Raw genomic sequence first — 23,063 nt, 5'->3', positions numbered from 1 at the left:
TTTCTAACATTGTCTTATTAGCTACTGTCATATTCTTTGAATTTGGTGAGCAGACCAAAAATATATTATTTATATTTTTATTTATATATTTTCAAAAACAAGTACATCAATGAGGTTTCTAAACAAAATGGCTGTAGAAATAGATTGTACTCTCTCTTTTTTCTGTTTTTCTTGCTTTAGTAATTTTTTGACCCTTAGGTCCCCTTTAATTGCTAAAATTTGGAAGCTTGTGCACTCAGATGTGTGACGAGAAGCACTACCTTGATTTTATTTGTTGATTTCTCATTGCAGATAAAAATAGGCCTATTCAGTGTATTAATTATAGTTTTGGGGCAGGTTGTCTAATATAAGACCTTTTTCTCTTTTTACAGCCATTAGTATATTTTAAAAACATTCTCCACGATTACCTCTGTAATCTGTTTTGGTTTATTTGGCCACTGAGTTACTTAGAACAAGGAAGCTGGCATAAAAAAGGCAGATGCTATTTGTGCTATGTGTAAAAAGTGTCAGATACATTACACCCCTGTTTAAATACTAACATACAGTATAGTGGCATCACTGCAGCAGTAATTCTCTTGTTTATCTGTTGCATACTGTGTGGTTATACAGTATATGTTTAGAAAAAAATCCCCAGAAAATCCGTTTCAGAGAGCAAATAATACCTCTTAATAAAAAAGTTAATTTCTGACACGGGTGCATTATTGTGTGGCTATATCACCAATACTTGATAAGCCATGTAAACAGAATTTTACTGGGCCAAGGTGAAAATAAATTCAGTAATATTCATGCCTTAAGCAGAACAGGTAAATGCCATAAAGAAACATCTTCATTTTAAAACTCACATGAGGCCTTTTAGGGTTGGATCTGTTTGAAACTACTCTTTGTATGTTACACCACGGACAAATTAAAGGTGCCAAATAACTTCCAATGTCATGTATTTTTGCCCCTAAGAAAATAGTGCTTTTGACAAATACTGTATGTTTAAAATGATGTGCACTTACATGAGAGACGACTCCAGTCCTATCAGTAGCCTAATAAAAACAAAACATAAACAATATGACTTTGTGGACCTTTAATAATAATCCTAATAGTACTGTTGGTTTAATGCAGTTTTGTTAAACATTTCATTGTTTAAAGAAGAAAGACTTGTTCCCCTTTTTCTTAGGCTTGTGAACTCTTTGTCAGCCCTGGCTGTGTCCACCCTCATCATTTCTCTGGTTTTTGCCATCATCCCACTATGCCAGAAGTTACTCTTGCTGGCGTTTGCCTTGGCAGTGTCTGGTCTCGCCATGGGCATCATTGACACCATATCTAACCTGCAGTTGGTGAAGATGTACCAGAAAGACTCCACTGTTTTCCTGCAGGTGGGCACTTTTTGTAAAGTTGAAAAATAAACTTTAATGAAAATGTAGACAAGTTAGATTGTGTAATAGGACACAATAATACTGCTGGCTGATTATGTTGTTGCATCACTTCTCATGTGGTTTAGAATAAGCTACCGGTATATTTAATTGCCCCTACAAACTATAATTTTTTAAAAGGGTGCTCTCACAACCAGTTTAAACCTGTTATTTCTAAAGATATTGTTAGTGCATAACATGAAGTCTTCTGTTGAGAAGACAAAAACCAGTTTGCCTACAATATACAAAAAGGTAAAAAATGATTCACAGACATCTAAGAAATATTATAATACATTTACTCAAAGAAATTACCCAACTTTCTACAGATAGAAACTTAAACATATCAAATTAAATCAATATTGCACAAAAGGACATGCATTACAGTGTTTTTACCATGTTTAAGGGGTTTTGCTAGGTACAACAGGTAGTAGGGTGGTAAATCACTTACATTTCAAAGTACAAAGTACTTTGTACAGCTTCGATTGGTTTATTAAAAGCAAATTCAAAGCCTTATTAAAATGACGGCAACAGAAATTTTATAAAAGACACCATTGTTCAATATACAGTATCTAATTGGATGAACATCTAAAAAGTGTCAAATGCACATGTGACCACACATTTTATATTATATGCCAAGTTGTTAGATTGCTTGAAAATCATATACAGCCTAAACCTGTATGATCATATGGGAAATCAATTCCCTGTACCCTGAAATCAAGGGGGCACTACAGAGGGTGATAGCACCATCTCGCATCAGATTTATTTTTTCATCAAGTGTGAACATCTTTCCCTCTAGTGCTACTGACCTTCAAGATACGGGTTCTGGTCCCGCGTTCACATAAATAATGTTAAACATGCTTCGGAGGTTACACTTTTGCTCAAAAATTTCATTTTTACTCCATTGATGCTTTGGTTTGTGTTGGGGTTTGGGTTAAGGGGTAAAGTTAATAAAATATGCAGCCTGATCTCATGAAATGTACGTGACCGTGGCCACATTTTTGCAAAACAAACTTACGTGAAAATTACTTCCCTGCAGTTTCCCAGTGAAATGTCCAGGTGGGGGCACCATAACTCAGTGAAATGATGTTATAATCATACAAGGTTTTCAAGGTGAATTTTAGATGGAGGTTTTAATGAATAAAACGTACCTCCCTAGTCTAAAACTTAGCCTAAACGTATCCAATAGTGTTATAAAATGCAAATTCCACATAAAAAAAAAAAGTAGTCTCGTCATTTCATGACGCTGCTACAGGTGAAACTCGAAAAATTAGAATATCGTGCAAAAGTTCATTAATTTCAGTAATTCAACTTAAAAGGTGAAACTAATATATTATATAGACTCATTACAAGCAAGGTAAGATATTTCAAGCCTTTATTTGATATAATTTTGATGATTATGGCTTACAGCTTATGAAAACCCCAAATTCAGAATCTCAGAAAATTAGAATATTGTGAAAAGGTTCAGTATTGTAGGCTCAAAGTGTCACACTCTAATCAGCTAAACACCTGCAAAGGGTTCCTGAGCCTTTAAATGGTCTCTCAGTCTGGTTCAGTTGAATTCACAATCATGGGGAAGACTGCTGACCCTACAGTTGTGCAGAAAACCATCATTGACACCCTCCACAAGGAGGGAAAGCCTCAAAAGGTAATTGCAAAAGAAGTTGGATGTTCTCAAAGTGCTGTATCAAAGCACATTAATAGAAAGTTAAGTGGAAGGGAAAAGTGTGGAAGAAAAAGGTGCACAAGCAGCAGGGATGACCGTAGCCTGGAGAGGATTGTCAGGAAAAGGCCATTCAAATGTGTGGGGGAGCTTCACAAGGAGTGGACTGAGGCTGGAGTTACTGCATCAAGAGACACCACACACAGACGGGTCCTAGACATGGACTTCAAATGTCAAATGTCTTACCTGGGCTAAAGAAAAAAATAACTGGTCTGTTGCTCAGTGGTCCAAAGTCCTCTTTTCTGATGAGAGCAAATTTTGCATCTCATTTGGAAACCAAGGTCCCAGAGTCTGGAGGAAGAATGGAGAGGCACACAATCCACGATGCTTGAAGTCCAGTGTGAAGTTTCCACAGTCTGTGTTGGTTTGGGGAGCCATGTCATCGGCTGGTGTTGGTCCACTGTGCTTTATTAAGTCCAGAGTCAACGCAGCTGTCTACCGGGACATTTTAGAGCACTTCATGCTTCCTTCAGCAGACAAGCTTTATGGAGATGCTGACTTCATTTTCCAGCAGGACTTGGCACCTGCCCACACTGCCAAAAGTACCAAAACCTGGTTCAGTGACCATGGTATTACTGTGCTTGATTGGCCAGCAAACTCGCCTGACCTGAACCCCATAGAGAATCCATGGGGCATTGCCAAGAGAAAGATGAGAGACATGAGACCAAACAATGCAGAAGAGCTGAAGGCCGCTATTGAAGCATCTTGGTCTTCCATAACACCTCAGCAGTGCCACAGGCTGGTAGCATCCATGCCACGCCGCATTGAGGCAGTAATTAATGCAAAGGGGCCCAAACCAAGTACTGAGTACATATGCATGATTATACTTTTCAGAGGGCTGACATTTCTGTATTTAAAATCCTTTTTTTATTGATTTCATGTAATATTCTAATTTTCTGAGATTCTGAATTTGGGGTTTTCATAAGCTGTAAGCCATAATCATAAAAATTATATCAAATAAAGGCTTGAAATATCTTACTTTGCTTGTAATGAGTCTATATAATATATTAGTTTCACCTTTTAAGTTGAATTACTGAAATTAATGAACTTTTGCACGATATTCTAATTTTTCGAGTTTCACCTGTATTACACTATCGGCTCATGTGTCATCTTGCGTGCTTGGCTGGTCTCCGAGTCTGAAGTCCGACACAATATCAGGTGTGCTACCGAGCAAGCTAATCACTCTGTAATAAGTGAAATTTAAAGTTTTTCAAATTACGTGTTGTAGTAAAAGTGTGTCGATATCATAGCAGTGTCTGAGTATTGGTGTGAAAAAACATGCTTATAAAATCATAATCAGCCCTTGTACTGCTGATTTGTGTGAAATTAAATAAAACGCACAGTTCAGTGTTTCCCTTAGGATTTTTTTCAGCGGTGGTGTTGTTGTGCGCACGTCCACAATCCCTCAATGTCAGCCCCGTGTTAACACGTATTGGTCGAGGAATAGCTTAAAACCAGCTTGTCAAACTACAGATTCCTTTCATCATGCTCCTACTAATTAAACTGCAGTCATCTTTTGGAATTTCTAAAGGCAAACAAAATAATCAGAGAGCATTACAAGAGTACAGATTTTACACAGATGGAAAACTGATGGCTTGGTCCATAATTATGAAAATGCACCAAAGATCTTCCATAGTATCCATAGTTTTAACAATTATATTTGTAATAGTGCATGGTAACCATAGGTAAAACCATACATTGCTTGTCACTACCATGATTAGTATCTATGGTTTCTATATAAAGAACTATGACATCGTTGTAATGAAAATACAGCCTAAATACATTTTGAAAGTTTTTCTGCCACAACTGCCATAGGCAATACAGTACAGTTAGTGTTACTACAGAAAATCCATAGTAAATGTTTGTGTGTTGTGATTTCAGAATTGAAAAGCCTTCTAATTTATGTTTTCTCATGTTTTCTTTGTCAGTGCCATTAAGAATGAGGGGCTGTTTGTTTTAAACTAGTTTCATCACCGTGACATAAGATTTTTGCTACAGACAATTTTGTATTGCATTCAAATGCATTTGCAATCCCCGGCGCGAATCTCACTGGTTTACAAGGCATTTAAAATAGTCTGTGGGGTTGAGACCAGTCTGCAAATTACCGCACCTGCTCTGCGCTCGTGTTGATAATTGATCCATGTAGCGCTGTTTCATTCCACTTTTGAAGTGAGCAAAATGCACTCCAAAATATACAGATGACAGAGGAAGGTTCATTAATATTTGTTCAGTGAAACGTTGCGATCCCCTGCCATCCTGTGGTTCAGAAATGAGCTTGCGAGCCACTTGAACTGAAGCGAGTTTGACACGTGTTGTTATGCGGTGATGTCACTGCGAGAATTTGCATGTGTGTGTGTGTGGGGGGGGGGGGGTCTCTTTCGTAGTGTACAAAGCACACAGCTGACTGGGGCTGGCAAGCGTTATGTTGCGTCAAGAATATTAAATGAATCATGTGAACTCCCAAGGGCGGCACTCATAAATCAGCAGTGGTTCTGCAAAATGCACTGCAGTTTTCGTAGTGCCTCTAGTGTTCATTTTATCAGGAAACTGCAGTGAAACGTAGAACTAGGCACGCAAAACTCATTTAGCAAAAATTTTGTTATAGTAATGTTCATTCTATGAGACCAGGTTGAAAACATGCATTCCTGTTTTTGAACTGTATTACATGACTTACAAATAAAAAAACTACACTCATTTGATGCCACCATGTGAACATTTTATCCGAAGACTGGGGCTCACACATGCCCATATGCTGCACATCCAATCATATAATTAGAACTGGTACCATCAGTTTTATATTGCTTTTTTTTTACATTTTGAATTAGTATCCTAGCAGAACATCATTGCTGATTTTCCTTCCTGTCTTGGTTATCTCTGATCTCCCCTCAGGCTCTTCACTTCTTTGTTGGTCTCGGGGCATTAATGAGCCCCCTCATTGCCGATCCCTTCCTGTCTGAGAGCAACTGTGTGATAGGAAATAGCAGCATCAATACAACATCATTAACACATCTGAGGAACACACTCGCAGGCAGACAAATGCACAACGTGTCCAATGTCCACCTCCACACCGAGGGCGAGGTGGTGACCAACGTCTCCTATGCTTTCTGGATCATGGCTCTCATCAACGTAAGGCTGATCTGTATAAATGTGTCCTTAAATGAAAATTCTGTCATCATTTACTCACATTTTTCATTTCTGGGTGAACCGTCCCTTTAAACTATGTTTTGAATCCATATTCAAACATTATTGAGGGCGGAAAGCCATTAGTAGAGTAACCAATGGACTTCAAAACTAAAGGCAACAAATTAAAGTAGTGTGCAGTTAGTCTGCATACTAAATGTTCTGTCAGCTCTAATGTTAGAATAAGGGCCAGCTGGGAAGGAATTTGAATTGGACAAACTAATCGAGATTGTTTCCTTGGCAACCGTCTTACATCCACTAGTTTTTGCATACAAACTGGATATAATGTATTACGGCTGTGTGTCGCTTGGCCTGAATTGGATAAATAGTAACAGCGTAATTAGACATAATTAACACACGGCAATTATATTCGACTGTTTATATTATCTTGATAATTTGGGACAAAACCTTTACATTCTATTTGAAACTACATTTTTGAAGTCATCACTCAACATTTTACATTAAATTTCTGTAGAAAAATACCTTTTAGTTAAATACTGCTGTTTATCATTGTGTTTCTTCTTAGGTTATAAAGATTGCATCTAATGTTGGACGGTTTATTATTCAGTGACATCGTCCAAAGGTCTCCCATAAATCCAAAGTATACTTTGGTTTCCCCCTTACTTGACACAAATTTGTTCATCTGCACAGCACTTGCATACTGTCATGGTGTAAACCAGTTTTTCTAGACACGTCTTCATCTGTCTGTGTTGTCTGCCTATATGGCGAACGCATCTGTATGGGCTCATGGCCAAAATAGTATGCTTTGAAAGGCTGGAGCCTTTCTTTAAAATATTCTAGTCTTTACCACCCGATGCTTTGCAAATTGGTTCGTACATTAAATGAATCCATTTAATTGGGTTGTTCATTATAAATAATCAGTTAAAATAAATAAATCCTTTGTGAATCAGACATTTTTATTGTAACTGGTTGTGTGTGTGCGCGTGTTTTTTTGTCCATGTCTGTATGCACATGTAACTCTATTCTCTCTGTGTAGCTGCCTGTACCCATCGCAATATTCATCCTGATGTATCGGGAGCGTTTGTTTATGTGCAGTTCTCCCAGTCGCCGTTTACTAGATGGAGACATTCTGGCCATGAATACCTGGGGAGCCACAGGACACTCTGAGGACATTGGACTTCAGAAACAGGGTCCAAAGAGTAAGAATTTAAACTGAAGTATGTAATTTCTGCACATAATTAGGGTCCAAGCACTCTGGAAAAGTGGAGAAAATTACCAAAGTTGCTAAATGTGAAAGAAAAGAGAAGAAAAAAAAAACATTTATGCTAGGAATTGCAGTTCTGTAGTAAATACCAAATATATATATATATTTTTATAGCACCACCTTGTAGCCTATTTTCACAAAATTTGCTATAAAGCCTAATTTTGGCAACATGTAAGTGGATGTCAAATTTCATAATTATTGGCCACTCACAATGCAAGTTTTACGCATGCCTGGCCCCCAATCGGGCTAATCAGCCAAGGAGAGGGATAAATGCAGCTGGATGCAGCAGTTCGGGAGAGAGAAAGAGCCACACGCAGCTGCTGGTTCCTGCTGCCTCCTTATGTAACAAGGTTTAAAATGGGCAAGGAGGCAGGAACTGGCTGAACATTCAAAGTAATATTTAATGTAAACTTAAACAAAAAGACATCAACACAAATGCACACACAACAGCTGCGTGTGGCTCTCTCTCTCTCTCTCTCTCTCTCTCCCAAACTACCGCATCCGGCTGCATTCGTCCTCCTCGTCACAAAGTTATTAGCTTATGAAATTTGATTGGCTGCTGGCAGATATTTTGGTTGAATTGGCCAATCAGTGATTTAAGTGTTTTAAGTTTGCACTTGATCTAAAAAGATGCATGCCAAATTCCAACTTTCTTGATCCAACTTTTGTGAACGTCTGTTTTTTTTAGTTGTAGCACCCCTTTTGGTAGAATTGGTGAAATTTGCCATGCATCCTCAAAATATCTTCATTTTGAAGTTTCCCAAGTTTCGTTCGTAAGCTGAGACTTTGTGTTTAGAAGATATTGGTTGATAAGTGAATTTGGGCCATGGCCAGATAATTCATTTTGATACAAATAATTTTGATAAACGCAAAATTGCATATTAGTTGGACCAATGTTCTAGAGATAAACTTGTTGTTTTGCTTGATTAGAGTACAAACACAATAGGGTTCGAGCGCTTTCCCTAATTACAGTTTTCAAACAGGTTTCCTGAACACTCCATTTGTCAAGAAACACATAGAGAGTCAATGTGCTTAAGTCGAGCTGCTCAAACAAACTGTGACACAATTGACGCAGAAATTACACACTGCTCTTATAAGGCAAGAGCATGTGAAGCTCTTTCCTCTCAGCTTGTAAACCCCCACCCCACTTCTATACCAATGATGACATTGACAGAAGAATTTCTGCTTTGGATCTGACATGAAACCCATATATGCCAAACATTGTTGATGTTGCAAGCATACGTAGTAATCACTTTGTACGTAGCCTACTGGTTACCAGATGTGAGAAGCAGCCAGAAAGCCAAAAAGGATGTTTTGGTAATCTTCCCCCCATTTATCCAAGACTCTCTATGCTGTCTCCTCAGGCCATATAGAATTGTTCAGCTGCTGTCTCCTTGGCAACATGCAAGGGCTTCCGTTGTCTTTCTTTGGGATCCATATTCTTGGTGGTCTGGTGCTCTTTTTTTCAGATGGTATAGTGGTAAGTTGGATTAGTGCTTCACAGCTGTATCAAGCACTGTAATTGAAGAGATTTTGCTTAATTACTTGAATTGATGTATACATCTAATCTTAATATCACCTACCTTAGGGCTCATACACAGGCTTTATCTACACCTACGCAGTGGCGCCCCCTATGAATCTACCTCACAAGACAGCCGGATACTTGACATGCGTCTTCTGGGTGGCCATTACTGTGGGACGCTTATCTGCGATACCTCTGTCTTACCGCTTTAAACCTGTCAAACTCCTTATCGTCAGTCAGGTACGTAAATCCCCACTCCCTATTATCGACCAGCCAATGAGCAGTCAGGCTTAGCCTCAGACGGCACGTCCACGGACTGGCCACAGTCATTCACTGACTGTCTGATGCATATTGAACACAAAAAAAAAATGGAAAGACCTTTGTCGATCTGGCAAGCTCAAATCTGATTTGCTGGCTTTACGCATTTCTCAGAAGTCAACATTTTTCCTGTAAATCTGAAAACAAAGTTTTTTGTGCAAGCTACAGAGTTGCTAAAATGAGCACCTTTGAACAAAAACAAATCACTGGATTTGGGGAAGTTTGTCAAAAACTTGAAAAGATGCTCAAGTGTTTAGTTTAAAGCACTTAGTAGCAAGTAGCAACTAGATATCAACAAGTAGAATTTTATATTCTGCTTTGTGTTGTGAGTTATATTAGTGAAATAATCTGTACTTGTTACTTTTGTATGGACAGTCTAATGGTGCCGGGCAGCGTGAATTAAGAGAATGGCTTAACTCGAACACGCAAAATCGCTTCATTTGCGTATTAAAAATCTGCATGACGCGTTGTCGCGAAAGCCTATCAGCATTGAGATCGTCTGGATGTCACTGACGTACTGACGTAGTAGCAGAAGAAATCTGGAAAAATGTATGAAAGAATAGGTGTAGCGGTGTGTATGGCATAATGTCATACATGTACAGAGACGGAACGAAAAAAGACATCGCTTGGAGGAAAGTGAGCAAGGAAGTTGGACTACCTGGTAAGTTCTGAAAATATGCGCGTCTACTTGATTCCAGCTATTGGTTGAACTTTATTATGAACCAAGTCATAGAAGCCCCTCCTCCTGTCCTTTTCTGGAAGAGAAGGGGGAATACTCACGGGTTTGCGTTACTATTATAATCCAGCGGTCAAACTTGCGTGAGCAATACAAGACAAAAAATGTCTTTGCGTTGTATGTGAACGCACCATTAGTCTACAGACATTTCCACAACTTTTTTGGGTTTTCTGTGCCTTCCGACAGAGCTGTGCAATTAATTAAATTAGTTTTTTCCACACTGGCCTACTTTTTTATTTCTATTTATTTTGACTCATCCCTCCTTTTCTTTAAAAAAATAAAGCAAAAAATCTGGGTTTCGGTGACAAACTTACAATGGAAGTGAATGAGGGCCAATTTTTTTATGTTAAAATACTCACTTTTCAAAGATCACAAGACAAACAAAATGCATGTAAACATGATTTTAGCGTGAACACTTACAAACCTTGTCTGTGTAAAGTTATAGCTAATTTTACAAATTTGTTACCATGACAATGTAAGCAAACCCTAAAATGACCATAAAAATGATTCCTTTAAGCATAGTGCATTTTCAAATGAAATCCATTAAACTAATCTGTTTTTGTTTGAAGGCTCAGTCTTCAGTTTCCTAACACCATCGTATTCCAAAGCATATGTTTATGGACAGTGTTTTTGAAAACTCTTCATTATTGGTGGAGAAAGGCCTTCCAGTGTGGATGAACATGAGGCATTAACATAGCAAAATAAATGCATTTTCAAATTAAAACATATTACACTAAACTGTTTTTATTTGAAAACTCTGTTTTCAGTTTCCTAACGTCATCGTTTTCCAAATTAGGTTTAGTTTTCAGTGGAGGAAAACACCATTCAAGTGTGGATGAGAGGCGTAAATGTAGCAAAATCAATGCGTTTTCAAACGTAAAACTTTTATTTGTATAGATGTGGCCTTGGGCGATTCATGGCCTGAAAAAGCTGTAAAGTGGACCATCCTGCTGATTATCAAAAATCTGGCTAAGTGAGACTAATGAACAGTAACCCATTATCAGCATGTGTTTATGAATGAACCATCAACCCTTCAGCTGAAAAGTTTTTACTTTCAATAGATCCTTTTCACATTTCTGGGTTTAGAACGTGTGGAAGTAAACTATAGTAGGGTAAACTTCTAAATGGTTTAGTGGGAGATCACAGCAAATATTATTTTTGCATTCTTATTTGCTGCACTAGCAAATAAAAATTCCACTATTGCATTTCCTCAACTTTTTTTGTTTTAAGGCTAGGCTAATATAACACAAAGAAGAAAGGGTCAACAACATTTTTGACATGGAGTGCCATTTTTTATTTTCATGGTCAATGGTGAAAATGTTTGTATTTTTCTAATTTCATGATTTATTTTTCATTACAAATTATATTATCAGCAACAGTTTGAGTGAAATATTTGTGAAAAATATTATGATTATGATATAATCATAATCCTCCTGCATGTGAATTTTCACAGAGCATCTTGTGAAAGTGCTTCATTGAAAGAAAACCTGTGCTTTTCTACAAAATGAGTTAACAGTTCATAACACAGATTTACTTATTTGATTACGGTTCACAAAATTGTGTGGTATCTTAAATATTTCTTATGTTATGTCATTGTAATCAGGTAATCACTAGTACGCAAGCAGCAACGAGAGGGGAGCAGGCTATTTTATTTATATGTATATTTATATGTTTTTCGCACCTGCATTCCAATGGATATAAAAAATCTACACACCCCTGTTAAAATGCCAGGTTTTTGTGATGTAAAAGAATGAGACAAAGATAAATCATATCAGAACTTTTTCCACTTGTAATGTGACCTATAATGTGAACAATTCAATTGACAAACAATCTGAAATCGTTGTGGGGGGGGAATTAAAATTAAAAACCTTACAATAGCCTGGTTGCATAAGTGTGCACACCTTCTTATAACTGGGGATGTGGCTGTGTTCAGAATTAACCAATCACATTCAAACTCATGTTAAATAGAAGTCATTACACACCTGCCATCATTTAAAGTGACTCTGATTAATCACAAATAAAGTTCAGCTGTTCTAGTAGGATTTTCCTGACATTTTCTTAGTTGCATCTCATAGCAAAAGCCATGGTCCGCAGAGAGCTTCCAGAACATCAGAGGGATCTCATTGTTGAAAGATATCAGTCTGGAGAAGGATACAAAAGAATTTTCAAAGCATTAGAAATACCATGGAACACAGTAAAGTCAGTCATCATCAAGTGGAGAAAATATGGCACAACAGAGACATTACCAAGAACTAGACGTCTCTCCAAAATTGATGAAAAGATGAGAAGAAAACTGGTCAGGGAGGCTTCCAAGAGGCCTACAGCAACATTAAAGGAACTGCAGGAATTTCTGGCAAGTACTGGCTGTGTGCTACATGTGACAACAATCTCCCTGTATTCTTCATATGAATGGGCTATGGGTTAGGGTGGCAAGACGGAAGCCTTTTCTTACAAAGAAAAACAACCAAGTCCGGCTGAAGTTTGCAAAAACAAACATCAAGTCTCCTAAAAGCATGTGGGAAAATGTGTTATGGTCTGATGAAACCAAGGTTGAACTTTTTGGCCATAATTCCAAAAGGTATGTTTGGTGCAAAACCTTCAGGCGTCCATTAGAAAGCTGAAGATGAAGAGGAAGTTCACCTTTCAGCACGACAACGATCCAAAGTACACATCCAAATCCACAAAAGCATGGCTTAACCAGAAGAAGATTAACATTTTGGAATGGCCCAGCCAGAGCCCAGACCTGAATCCAATTGAACATCTGTGGGGTGATCTGAAGAGGGCTGTGCACAGGATATGTCCTCGCAATCTGACAGATTTGGAGTGCTTTTGCAAAGAAGAGTGGGCAAATATTGCCATGTCAAGATGTGCCATGCTAATAGACTCCTACCCAAAAAGACTGAGTGCTGTAATAAAATCAAAAGGTGATTCAACAAAGTATTAGTTTAAGGGTGTGCACACTTATGAAACCAGGTTATTGTGAGTATTTTATTTTTCCCCGTCAAAGATTGCAGTTTGTTTTTCAATTGAATTGTTCACATTATAGGTCACATTAAAGGTGGAAAAAGTTCTGACATGATTTATCTTTGTCTCATTCTTTTACATCATAAGAACCTGCCATTTGAACAGGGGTGTGTAGACTTTTTATAAGCACTATACATCTTGATGTAATCCTTCCTCATCATCACACAGTGTGTTTTCATCAGCTGAATGGGAGGCTAAACACTATTAAAGTGTGACGAGACTCGCGCTGCACGTGGAAGCCATTCGCGCATCACAAGCCGATAAGCTTTTTAGCCCTTTTCAGTGAATCGAACCTGCAAAATCCTAAAACTTTATTTCCAGGTTTAAATTATATTTTGAATAGACTTGAAGATTTTTTAACCCCACGATGTGGGTTTAAGTTTTCTCTTTTAATCTTTAAATGTCATTTTAAGTGACCATGGTTTACCTGTATGCTGGATTGGAAATCTCAAGAATTAATAATGGTGTTTTCCTAATTACATCATGTGTTGTTCTAAAGGAAAAAGTAACAAATGAAACACGGAATGTAGACATCCATGCAGCTGACCTAAGCAAAGCATGCACGTTTACTTGCGTGATTAACGAACATGAAGCGTTGCCGGCTTGTGATGCTCGAATGGTTTGCACGTACTCTACGAGTCTGTTGGGTATACTGCAGTCTTGTCACATTTTTACTTTTTGTTTAGCCTCCCATTCAGCTCATGAAAACATACTGCGTGATCATGATGATGGATTACATCATGATGTAGATTGGAATACAGGTGCAGATTTTCATATAAATAAAATAGTCTACTACTCTCGCCATTGCTGATTACCCCAACCCGTGCCAATTCTGGCACATGTGCCATAGGTTGCCGACTCCTGTCCTAAATTTACACAAAATTATAAAAAAATAGATTTTTTTATATAAAAGGTTTGCTGGATTTACATTGCTAAATAATGTGTAAACTAATCTCTGTTGAATCAACAACTTCTCAGAAAAACTAAAATACACTCTTTGTGTGAGATTTGTGTTGAGTTAGACTTAAAAAATAGCCCATGCTTTCAAAACCTGCAATGTCGCTATGGCCATAAAGGTGTGCCACATGTTAAAATGCACCAAGGGAAACTTTAGACAGGAACAAACATTCACGTCCTGTATCCTGCTCTGCCCTATCCATTTACCAGTTGGCAGATTTGTTTATCTGAATTGTAGCTGAGGCTTTTTTTTTCTTAGTTCAGTTTTATTTGCTCAATGTTTATGACACCAGGCCTCTTAATTTCCATTCCTCGGGAGATAAAGCAGGGTGTTCACCTCAGATAACAAATGCTTCATTGATGGAGCGTGTCCAAATGCAAATCTTTCCCCTTCTGTTCTCTTTTGTAGGTGGGTGTGATAGTCACACTACTACTGCTACTGATTTTTTCTAACAGTAGTGTGTTCCTCTTCATTGGTACCTGCAGTCTTGGTCTGTTCATAAGCAGCATCTTCCCCTGCATGCTTGCGCTCACCGAAGACATCCTAGAATACAATGGTACAGTATAACAACAAACTGCCATTGTTTCTTTCATTGTTAAAGGGATTGGTCACCCCAAAAGTGAAAATTCGGTCATCATTTATTTATCTTCATGTCACTTTAAACTCATATAACTTTGTTTCATCTGTGGAACACAAAAGGAGGACTTTTGAAGGGTGTACTGGTCGGTCTTTCCCATGCAATTGCAATAAATGAAGACTTGAGCTTTTTAGAAGAATGCAAAAGCACCATAAAAGTATCATGAAAGTGGTCTATGTGACTTATGTGCAATATTCCCAAGTCACATGATTTTGTGTGTTGAACAAACTGAAATTTGAGTTGTTATTCACTGATTAAGTTTCCTTTAGTGTGCTGTTAACTCAAGAAATGCTGCAACCAAAGCAGTGAATCAGGTAAACTTGAGATACAGATTAGTCTGATTTGTAAACGAATCATTCATATTGTTTTTTTTTAACCAAATCAACTGATTCATTAAATAGAGCCAACTCCAAAGAATTCACCATCATTACTGATATTGTTACTTCTCTAAAGTACTCTTGAACATGCCAAGGAGAGCCAGGGTGACTTAAATTATTAAAATATAACAATATCCAGCCTGATCTCACTAATATACACGTAGCTATTTGTATGTTAATATTTGTAACATATAAATGTACATGTTTGTACATTTGGATAGACACCAAAACATCCATTACAAATATATTTGAATACACAAATCAATTATAAATACTTAATAATAATGTGTACACTGTTTTATAGATATTTTAGATCCCTTAACCCTACCTCTAAACATAACCAATTTTCAACAATATAAAAAACATGTAACAAGTAGATTTATGTAAATTAGCAATCATTTTTATTACAATATTCTAATTTATATATATATTACAGCCGCTAATGCCACACTTCCTCCTAAACCTAACAATAACCATTTATTAAGCATATAAAACACATAACAGGCTGATTACAATAATTCACAATAATGTATTCTGAAAAATGGCAAAATACAGTACAAAAGTAGCCACTGCATCCGATGTGCTCCAATAGCTTTGTGTGAGGTAGAGAGTAGAATTTAAATTGTTAATCGCTGAAAATATTCTCCTAATGAACTCCATAACAACGCTGTCATATCCCATTCAAACATATACATGATCGCAGAATACGGCATGTGGCAAACTGTCACGAGACACTTGAGTGTTCAACGTCATTGCCATAAAACCGGTGGTCGAAACGCTTCTTGCGGTAGCAATTTTTTTATTTTTTTAATTGAAACCAACGCAACGGCGGATGCAGACAGAGATCGTTGAATAAAAGGCTTGCATTTGGGTCTGTTCTTCACAGAAAGCAATTTGAAGATTTGCATTACAGCTAACACATTTATGGATTCATTTTTATTATTGTTTAATGGTGCCTTTTCTGGTTTATATAGTTTATTTAACATATTCTGAAAACTCATGTGTCCCATGACTAACAAAAATAACATTTTAAATAAAAGTTTTTATTCATTTTACAATTTTTTTAAAGTTTAGTCTTGGTTAAGTGATATAATCCTTTAAAACATTGTGTAGGGCAGCAGAAATCACACAGAATTGAATTAAACCGTTAAAATGTCATATAATAATGTCAGCTGTGTTAAATAAATGTGATGGCATTTAACTTATCTCATTGATTATAAATGAAATGTAATTAACTGATTAAGTCTTTGAATTCAATATTAATCAATTCAAACAGTGCATGTAAACATTTGTACATTTCTATTGGTGTTATACGTAAAATGATGATGTTTAGATGCTGTCAGTTAGGGCTGAAATTATTACAACTTCGACAATAAAAAATTGTTCATAAAAATGTTCATTGTCGAATAGTCGTTTGATGTAATTCATAAGAAACTCTAATGATGAAGCGTGAGAGCAGCACTACAGCTTGCGCCTGACTGAGGAATAATTACACAGCTCAGATTCCAGATGCACTCTAAACATTCCAAACTGCTTCAGGTGACGTAGGTCCCAAATTATGCAGGAATTGTACAAAAATACCAAATAAGTAAATGCAGAAGCACTCTCGTTGTGTAATAAGCAGGGCTGTAGCTCTTTAAAGGAAACACCCAGCATTACATCTTAAATGCAGTTATATTTAATGTGTTATAGCTTTATTTAAGTTCAAATAATAAGGAAGAAGGTCATGTAAATAACTACAAACTCCGAAACTGGCATTTTTCTGTGCGGTCAGCGCCTCTTCTACGAGTTATGCAAATGTCCCGATCTAATGGGAAGAGATAGAAACTGCACCCTGCTGATGCACACTCTGTCGCGGGGACACTAATCCCTCAAGTGTGCACGCTTAATGCTGCTAGATTATAACATGATTGCTCTCAATTTATTGTCTCATAATACAGTATGTGTCACTGTGCATTTCTTATCGTGAAGAAAATTGGCAATACGCAGCTTTATTAATGAGAGAGAATTTGTTTTTTGAGAGTTAAAGATGGATTGAAGTGAACAGGAAGGTGAGAGAGGGTAGTCTCTGCCCCATTATACACTGCAATTTGAATAGATCTTGAATATAAGTATATTTTGCCTTTAATGCGCTCACAGAATTATAACCAAGTGAAAAAATATACTTGTTTTCAAAATACACTTATATATAAGATACATTCTCTTAAAGCAAGTCTAAATATCTTATATGTTGCTTCTCAAGTAAATGTATCTTTAGACCATTTTAAATGGAAAACAAGACAAAAAACTTGATAACAATAGGTTTTTGCAGTGATTTTTTTTTTTTTTACTGAATTAAAAATCTTTATTTCAGTGAATGTCATTTAGAGGTATTTTTAAAAGATGATTTTGTCCTCTTTATTGTTAGTAAGCACTTTTAATACAACCCTTTAAGTCAGGACACAAGCAGAATAATCGGTTAAGAGCTAATGATTAATCATTGCAATAATTACCCAAATAGTCGAATAATCTTTCTGATAGTTGCAGCCCTCCTGTCGGTATTGTATGTTTCAGTATCTTTGCAAATGTAAGAGAATGTACATTTGCTTGAACCAAAATTTATGTAAGAATATCGAAAAGAATATCACATTGAAATGTTGATGTATGGATTTGAAAGATTTGGAATAAAAGGGTCATTGACAAATTAGGTTTTCAGAGATGATGAAAATACGGAATCCGTTTAAAATCTTGTTCAAAATATGTTTTAAGATTTTAGAAATGTATTAATTGTGTCCATGTTGGTTTCATACTATTTTGTAAAAACATTAATAGCATTTTCTACAAAATAATGTTTTAATAGATATAAAAGGTAAATTAAATTAGCAAAATAGTAAAAGGTATAAAATATTTCCTTGCTCATTGAATACATGTGAATACATATGTACACAATTTTATTATTCATTTCAAAAATGTTTTTAAACATATTTTTGAAGGTAAACAATATGTAACAAATGTCATGAATTGTTAAGTCATGAATATCAAAAAGTTTTCTAATGCACATTTTCATAAAGATTTTACAATATCTGATATTTACGATATATATATATATATATATATATATATATATACACACACACACACACACACACACACAGTATATTTATATATGTAAATATAAACAGTTTTAAATAAAATTATAATATATATATATATATATATATATATATATATATATATATATATATATATATATAACACATTATTAACAAATAGAATAAACAAAAATTTTCACTGCTTATTTTTTCTATGAAATAATAATAAAACTTTATTCCAAAATAATCATTCTGACATTTCCATACAAATTCCAAACAATAGTTTCACTAGTTAGATACTTTTTACTTTAAGGCCCAGAGAAAGTATCAAAATGACTTTGAACTCAGAAATGAAAAGCATGCTCATCATAGCAGATATGTATTTAACAAGTAATTGTTTTTTGTAAACTGCATATTGAATGTATTTTTGAATGACTGCTTTTGCATCCTTTGTGAAGTTTGAAAGCTCCAAACCCCATTGCAATTGCGTGGAAAAGAACGACTGCTGTACGTCCTTCTTAAATTCCTCCTTTAGTCTTCCAAGGAAGAAAGTCATATGGGTTTGGATTGACATAAAGATGAACATTTATTTTTGGTTGAACTAATCCTTTAAATTGTCTTTTTTTGTGGCTTTCTTTGATATTTCAATAACCATTGATGCTTTTGCAGTTTGGTATTTTACTTGAGTATTTACTGCTGCACTCAAGGCAATAGGAGCCACCCACCTCTGTTATTGTTGCCACTCCTGTCTGCACCCTTAATTCTTTCCATTGTTGGCATTTTACATATGGGAAGGTTTGGCTTGACAGGTCTTTTGTCTTGTACCAAAGACAATCCTTTCAAACCCAGCAGTCAAAGCCACTGGGAGGAATTATTTCAAAATAAATGGCTAGGTATCAAGCGTCCTCTGTACACTACAGCTCTGGGGCTTGATTAGGTTAAAGCGATAAAACATATTAGTAATGAATGAATGTCAGCCACCCCACCAGTACCTGCAGGTATGGATTTTAAATTAACTGACTGTTTGCAGCTCTAGCCGTTGTTAAATCATGCAGGGAAACAGAGAACTTGTACAAACCCAGAAATGGTATCACAAGGAGATGGACCACTTTTTGAAAAACTAATGGGAATAATCACAACACTCAATATGGCGCCTTGGAAAGGAAGTTCCACATTTCGATCAGCAGTCGCATTTTTTGTACTTTAAAATAGTGTTTTTCAACTGGTTTGGCTTCAGAACACAGATTTTACTTTGGCAATCAAGTGACAACACCAAAATTGCTTCTCGCCAATAGTCCCAACAATATGCAAAATAATTAACTGACATTGGCTGACTTAAATATTTACAATTTAGCATTTTAAATCTTCTTGAGTTTCAATGAGTTTGTGCTATATAGGAGCCAGTAATTCACCACAAAAAAATCCATTGTGGTCTGCACAAACCATATTTATCTTTGTTGCGAGTGATCCTGTATTTAAACTTCCTATTAAATCACTTTTTCCAATGTAATAAGAATGGTTTCCTTGGTGAATTTTTTCACCATTTGCCATCTGAACACACACACAATTGGACTTGATTCGACAAGTAAAAAAGGGACACCTTTACTGTTCCAGGTCAAAATTGGTCGACCATAGGAAATTCTCATTTGTCTCGCTTTTATAACACGACAGAGACATTTCGTAAATGGCAAAATATAGTAAATGTAGAATGTCAGATTTTATTGCTGATTTTAACATGGCATTGAAGCAAGGCCCTTAAATCTACTCAAATCTTTAATCAAATGAATTACACCAAGTGCCGATTAATCAATCACAATTAATCGCATACATCAATATGTACTGAGAAAGGACCCTAAATAAAGATCATTTAGTATATAATTATAAAAATAATAATTATTATTATAGAGTAATAATGTATGATAAATATAATAATTCAAATTCATTGTATACATATTGTGGCAGCAGAAAAAGTAAAGCATTTAGACAATATAAAAAGAGACTTTAAAAGTCCAAATATTTGTATTTTTTTTCCATATAATTGAACATAACCCTATTATCGGCTGTACTATTTTTAATAGTTGGTCTATTTTCTCATGCGTCAGATGGACGCTTTTGGAACATCTCACTTTTGTTGTTTTGCTTCTTTCTACTTTTTAGCATCTATATTATACCATAAGTTCTGTGTGAAGTTGAAAGTAGTTTGAAAATTGCCAAACGCATCTCGAGAGCTCTACATTTCTGTTTCAGCTTTCTATGAGCCCAAATGTGCATTATATGTAGACGGCTGTGCTGCCTGTTGCGCTCAGCTGGCGTTGCGCTGACTGCCCTCTACTGCCACAAATTTGGTGGTACATCAAGCTTGAATTGCTCTGATTGTAGGACGATTTCTTAAATACGGAATTAACGTACAGGTCCAGGACATGATTAATTGCGTTCGTTTTTGAACGCATAATTTTTTATATAATTGATCACACTAAAGTACACGTTAAATTGACAGCCCTAAATGAAACGTAATCTTGAAAGAAAGTTTTGGAAATTTCAGAGCTGTACTTGCATACCTATTGCCTAGATCAAAAATAGCTGCCTTTGGAGTTGTTATGATGGCCTCTGAGTTAAGTCACTATCCCTTAAAGGGTCATTATACACATCTGAACTCGTTGTGTTTTGTGTTGTCTCTTAGGTTGTGCCACTACAGTCCTGGTGACCAGTGCTGGGATGGGGGAGATGTTACTACAGGTGCTCGTAGGATCGGTAAGGCTCTGCTAATCGATACTTTGCATGCTCTGGGTATTTTGTAACCGTGTTGATTTGAGACCGTTTCCTGTCGCAGGTGATGCACAATCGTGGCAGTTTCAGTTTCCTGTTATGTGGAATGATCTTTGGCTGCATGGGATTAATTTTCTTCATTTTGCTGTTCTTCGTCCAGCACAATCACAAAAAATTCACGGAAGGTTAGTTGGCTTTGAATTCACATGAAACCACATAACCGGGTCCAGATGGAATCTATGGACTTTTTCCACATTTTCAGTGTTGATTTTGTGGAATGGATTCAAACATGGTAAAATGTGTTAAACAGTACTGAGACTATACTACAGTCTTAATGGTGACTGAGAGTGTAATCAAATTAACCTAAATGTTTCATAAACGACGAATGGGCTGAGGAATGTGTAGGACTTGATGAATGTTGGGCATTACAATTTTTGGTTTTTGCAAAGTTCTGCACACAGATACCTGCACATAATTGTATGCATTTTACTGGCTTTATAAAAAAAAAATCCACCTTACAGAGTGAAAATGTAAAATTACTAAAACCTTGTACTTCTCTTATCATCTAAAACTGACGACCTTCATGGAACGTGTGCTCAGAGAAAGCTCTGCAGATTTCTGGAGAAATTCGAACAGCCATGAATCACATTTTACTTTGAATTACTTACTTTACTTTTTACTTCGTTTCAGCAAATTTGATAGCTCCATAAAGTTTTTAGTACCCTTGGCTCCAGTTATCACATTTTACGATTTTTAAATCCATTCTGCAGATTCCACCCACAAACACCTAGCAAAGAATAATTTTCTTAATCTGTGTTTCTGTCTTGTTATTCATTTATTTAATAAATAAAAAAAGAATTTCTGCATATTTTGTAAGATATGACTTCTTTTATTTTACAGTATATTTTGACTTAATTTTTATTCCATTCTTGAATAAATTGTTAATACATAAACCTCTTTTTAAACTTTTCACAGAAAAAAAAATCTATATAATTATATATATATATATATATATATATATATATATATATATATATATATATATATATATATATATATATATATATATTGTACATCTTAATTAAACAACTATGTCTTAAAATATTGTGTAATTTTGATTCTTAAATTGATCTTGTTTTAAGGATGTTTCATTGTTTGTTTTTTTACACTGATTAAGAATGGATTTATGTTTTTATATACTATTTATTATGGTGCAAAAGAGAAAGTGTGAGAAAAGTATAGAGAATTTGTGCTGGCCACTTAATGTTGAATGATACTCTAATGAGTGTCAGAAATTAAGAGAGGCTCAGCGGTGAAAACAATTCCACTAAATTTGGCAAAAATGAAATTCCCAGAATTCAAAATGCAGGGGCAAATTATACATTCATAATTAATAATATATTTCTTAATAGTCCTGCTTAATTCTATTATAATCCAAATTATACATATTATAGCAGAACATTGTGGTTGATGTTGATTTAATTTTTAGGGTAAAAGGTAATAAATTCTTAGTCTTCAAAATCTGTCAAGTCAGTTAAAGAGACACTTTGTTTTAAATGGTTATGGGTAATATAAAGGTAATATAAAGGTTAAAAAATAAGTCCCTTAAAGTGACATCAAGGGTAAAATTTTGCCACTTAATAATAATTAAAAAGTTAATTTCTGACATTGGCTGTAATATCTATTGGATGTTATAGCACTTGGTTTTGTTTTGCAGTATGAAATGGTCACTTGCTAATGTATCTTGAATTTTCTTTGTGCAGTTTTACCAAACAATCCTCCTGTGGAAAGACTTGAGGAGAATGGGATCAAAACCTGCTCTGGTACAATACTGAACTCATGGGAAATCTCAGAGCGAAAAGCATCAATCGAACCAGAGCAATGACAATCTGAGGCTATCCAATGAGAACATGGAAGCAGAGAGAACAGCAGTAAAGGGATGGAGTTGACGACTCTGGGCACTTTCGACATTCCCATTGCTAAACGAACAGCAACAATCAAATATATTCTTGGACAATGATGCAAACCAATGACAATCTACCACTCCAGATGGACAGCATTTTTGGCAACCAAGAAAAGCATATCAGTGTGTTAAAAATATATACTGATGATAAATGAACTATGAAAGG

General features: G+C 35.8%; 1 protein-coding gene across 1 annotated transcript in view; it reads left to right on the top strand.

Annotated features, from left to right (window-relative positions):
* Positions 1 to 22,838, top strand: part of LOC127632648 (major facilitator superfamily domain-containing protein 4A-like) — a 29,845-nt gene extending 7,007 nt beyond the window's left edge. Inside the window, exons 2-10 of the mRNA XM_052111354.1 lie at positions 1,166 to 1,364; positions 6,010 to 6,246; positions 7,298 to 7,460; positions 8,890 to 9,005; positions 9,114 to 9,287; positions 14,492 to 14,639; positions 20,849 to 20,919; positions 20,999 to 21,119; positions 22,698 to 22,838. Of these exons, the coding sequence (XP_051967314.1) occupies positions 1,166 to 1,364; positions 6,010 to 6,246; positions 7,298 to 7,460; positions 8,890 to 9,005; positions 9,114 to 9,287; positions 14,492 to 14,639; positions 20,849 to 20,919; positions 20,999 to 21,119; positions 22,698 to 22,819 (1,351 nt within the window). The 3' untranslated portion in view covers positions 22,820 to 22,838. The remainder of the gene's footprint in view (positions 1 to 1,165; positions 1,365 to 6,009; positions 6,247 to 7,297; positions 7,461 to 8,889; positions 9,006 to 9,113; positions 9,288 to 14,491; positions 14,640 to 20,848; positions 20,920 to 20,998; positions 21,120 to 22,697) is intronic.
* Positions 22,839 to 23,063: the final 225 nt, after the last annotated feature.

Source organism: Xyrauchen texanus, chromosome 39 (assembly GCF_025860055.1).
Source record: "Xyrauchen texanus isolate HMW12.3.18 chromosome 39, RBS_HiC_50CHRs, whole genome shotgun sequence".
Classification (NCBI taxonomy): domain Eukaryota; kingdom Metazoa; phylum Chordata; class Actinopteri; order Cypriniformes; family Catostomidae; genus Xyrauchen; species Xyrauchen texanus.
The sequence above is the reverse complement of the archived record's forward strand: the minus strand, read 5'-3'. Positions and strand labels throughout refer to the sequence as shown.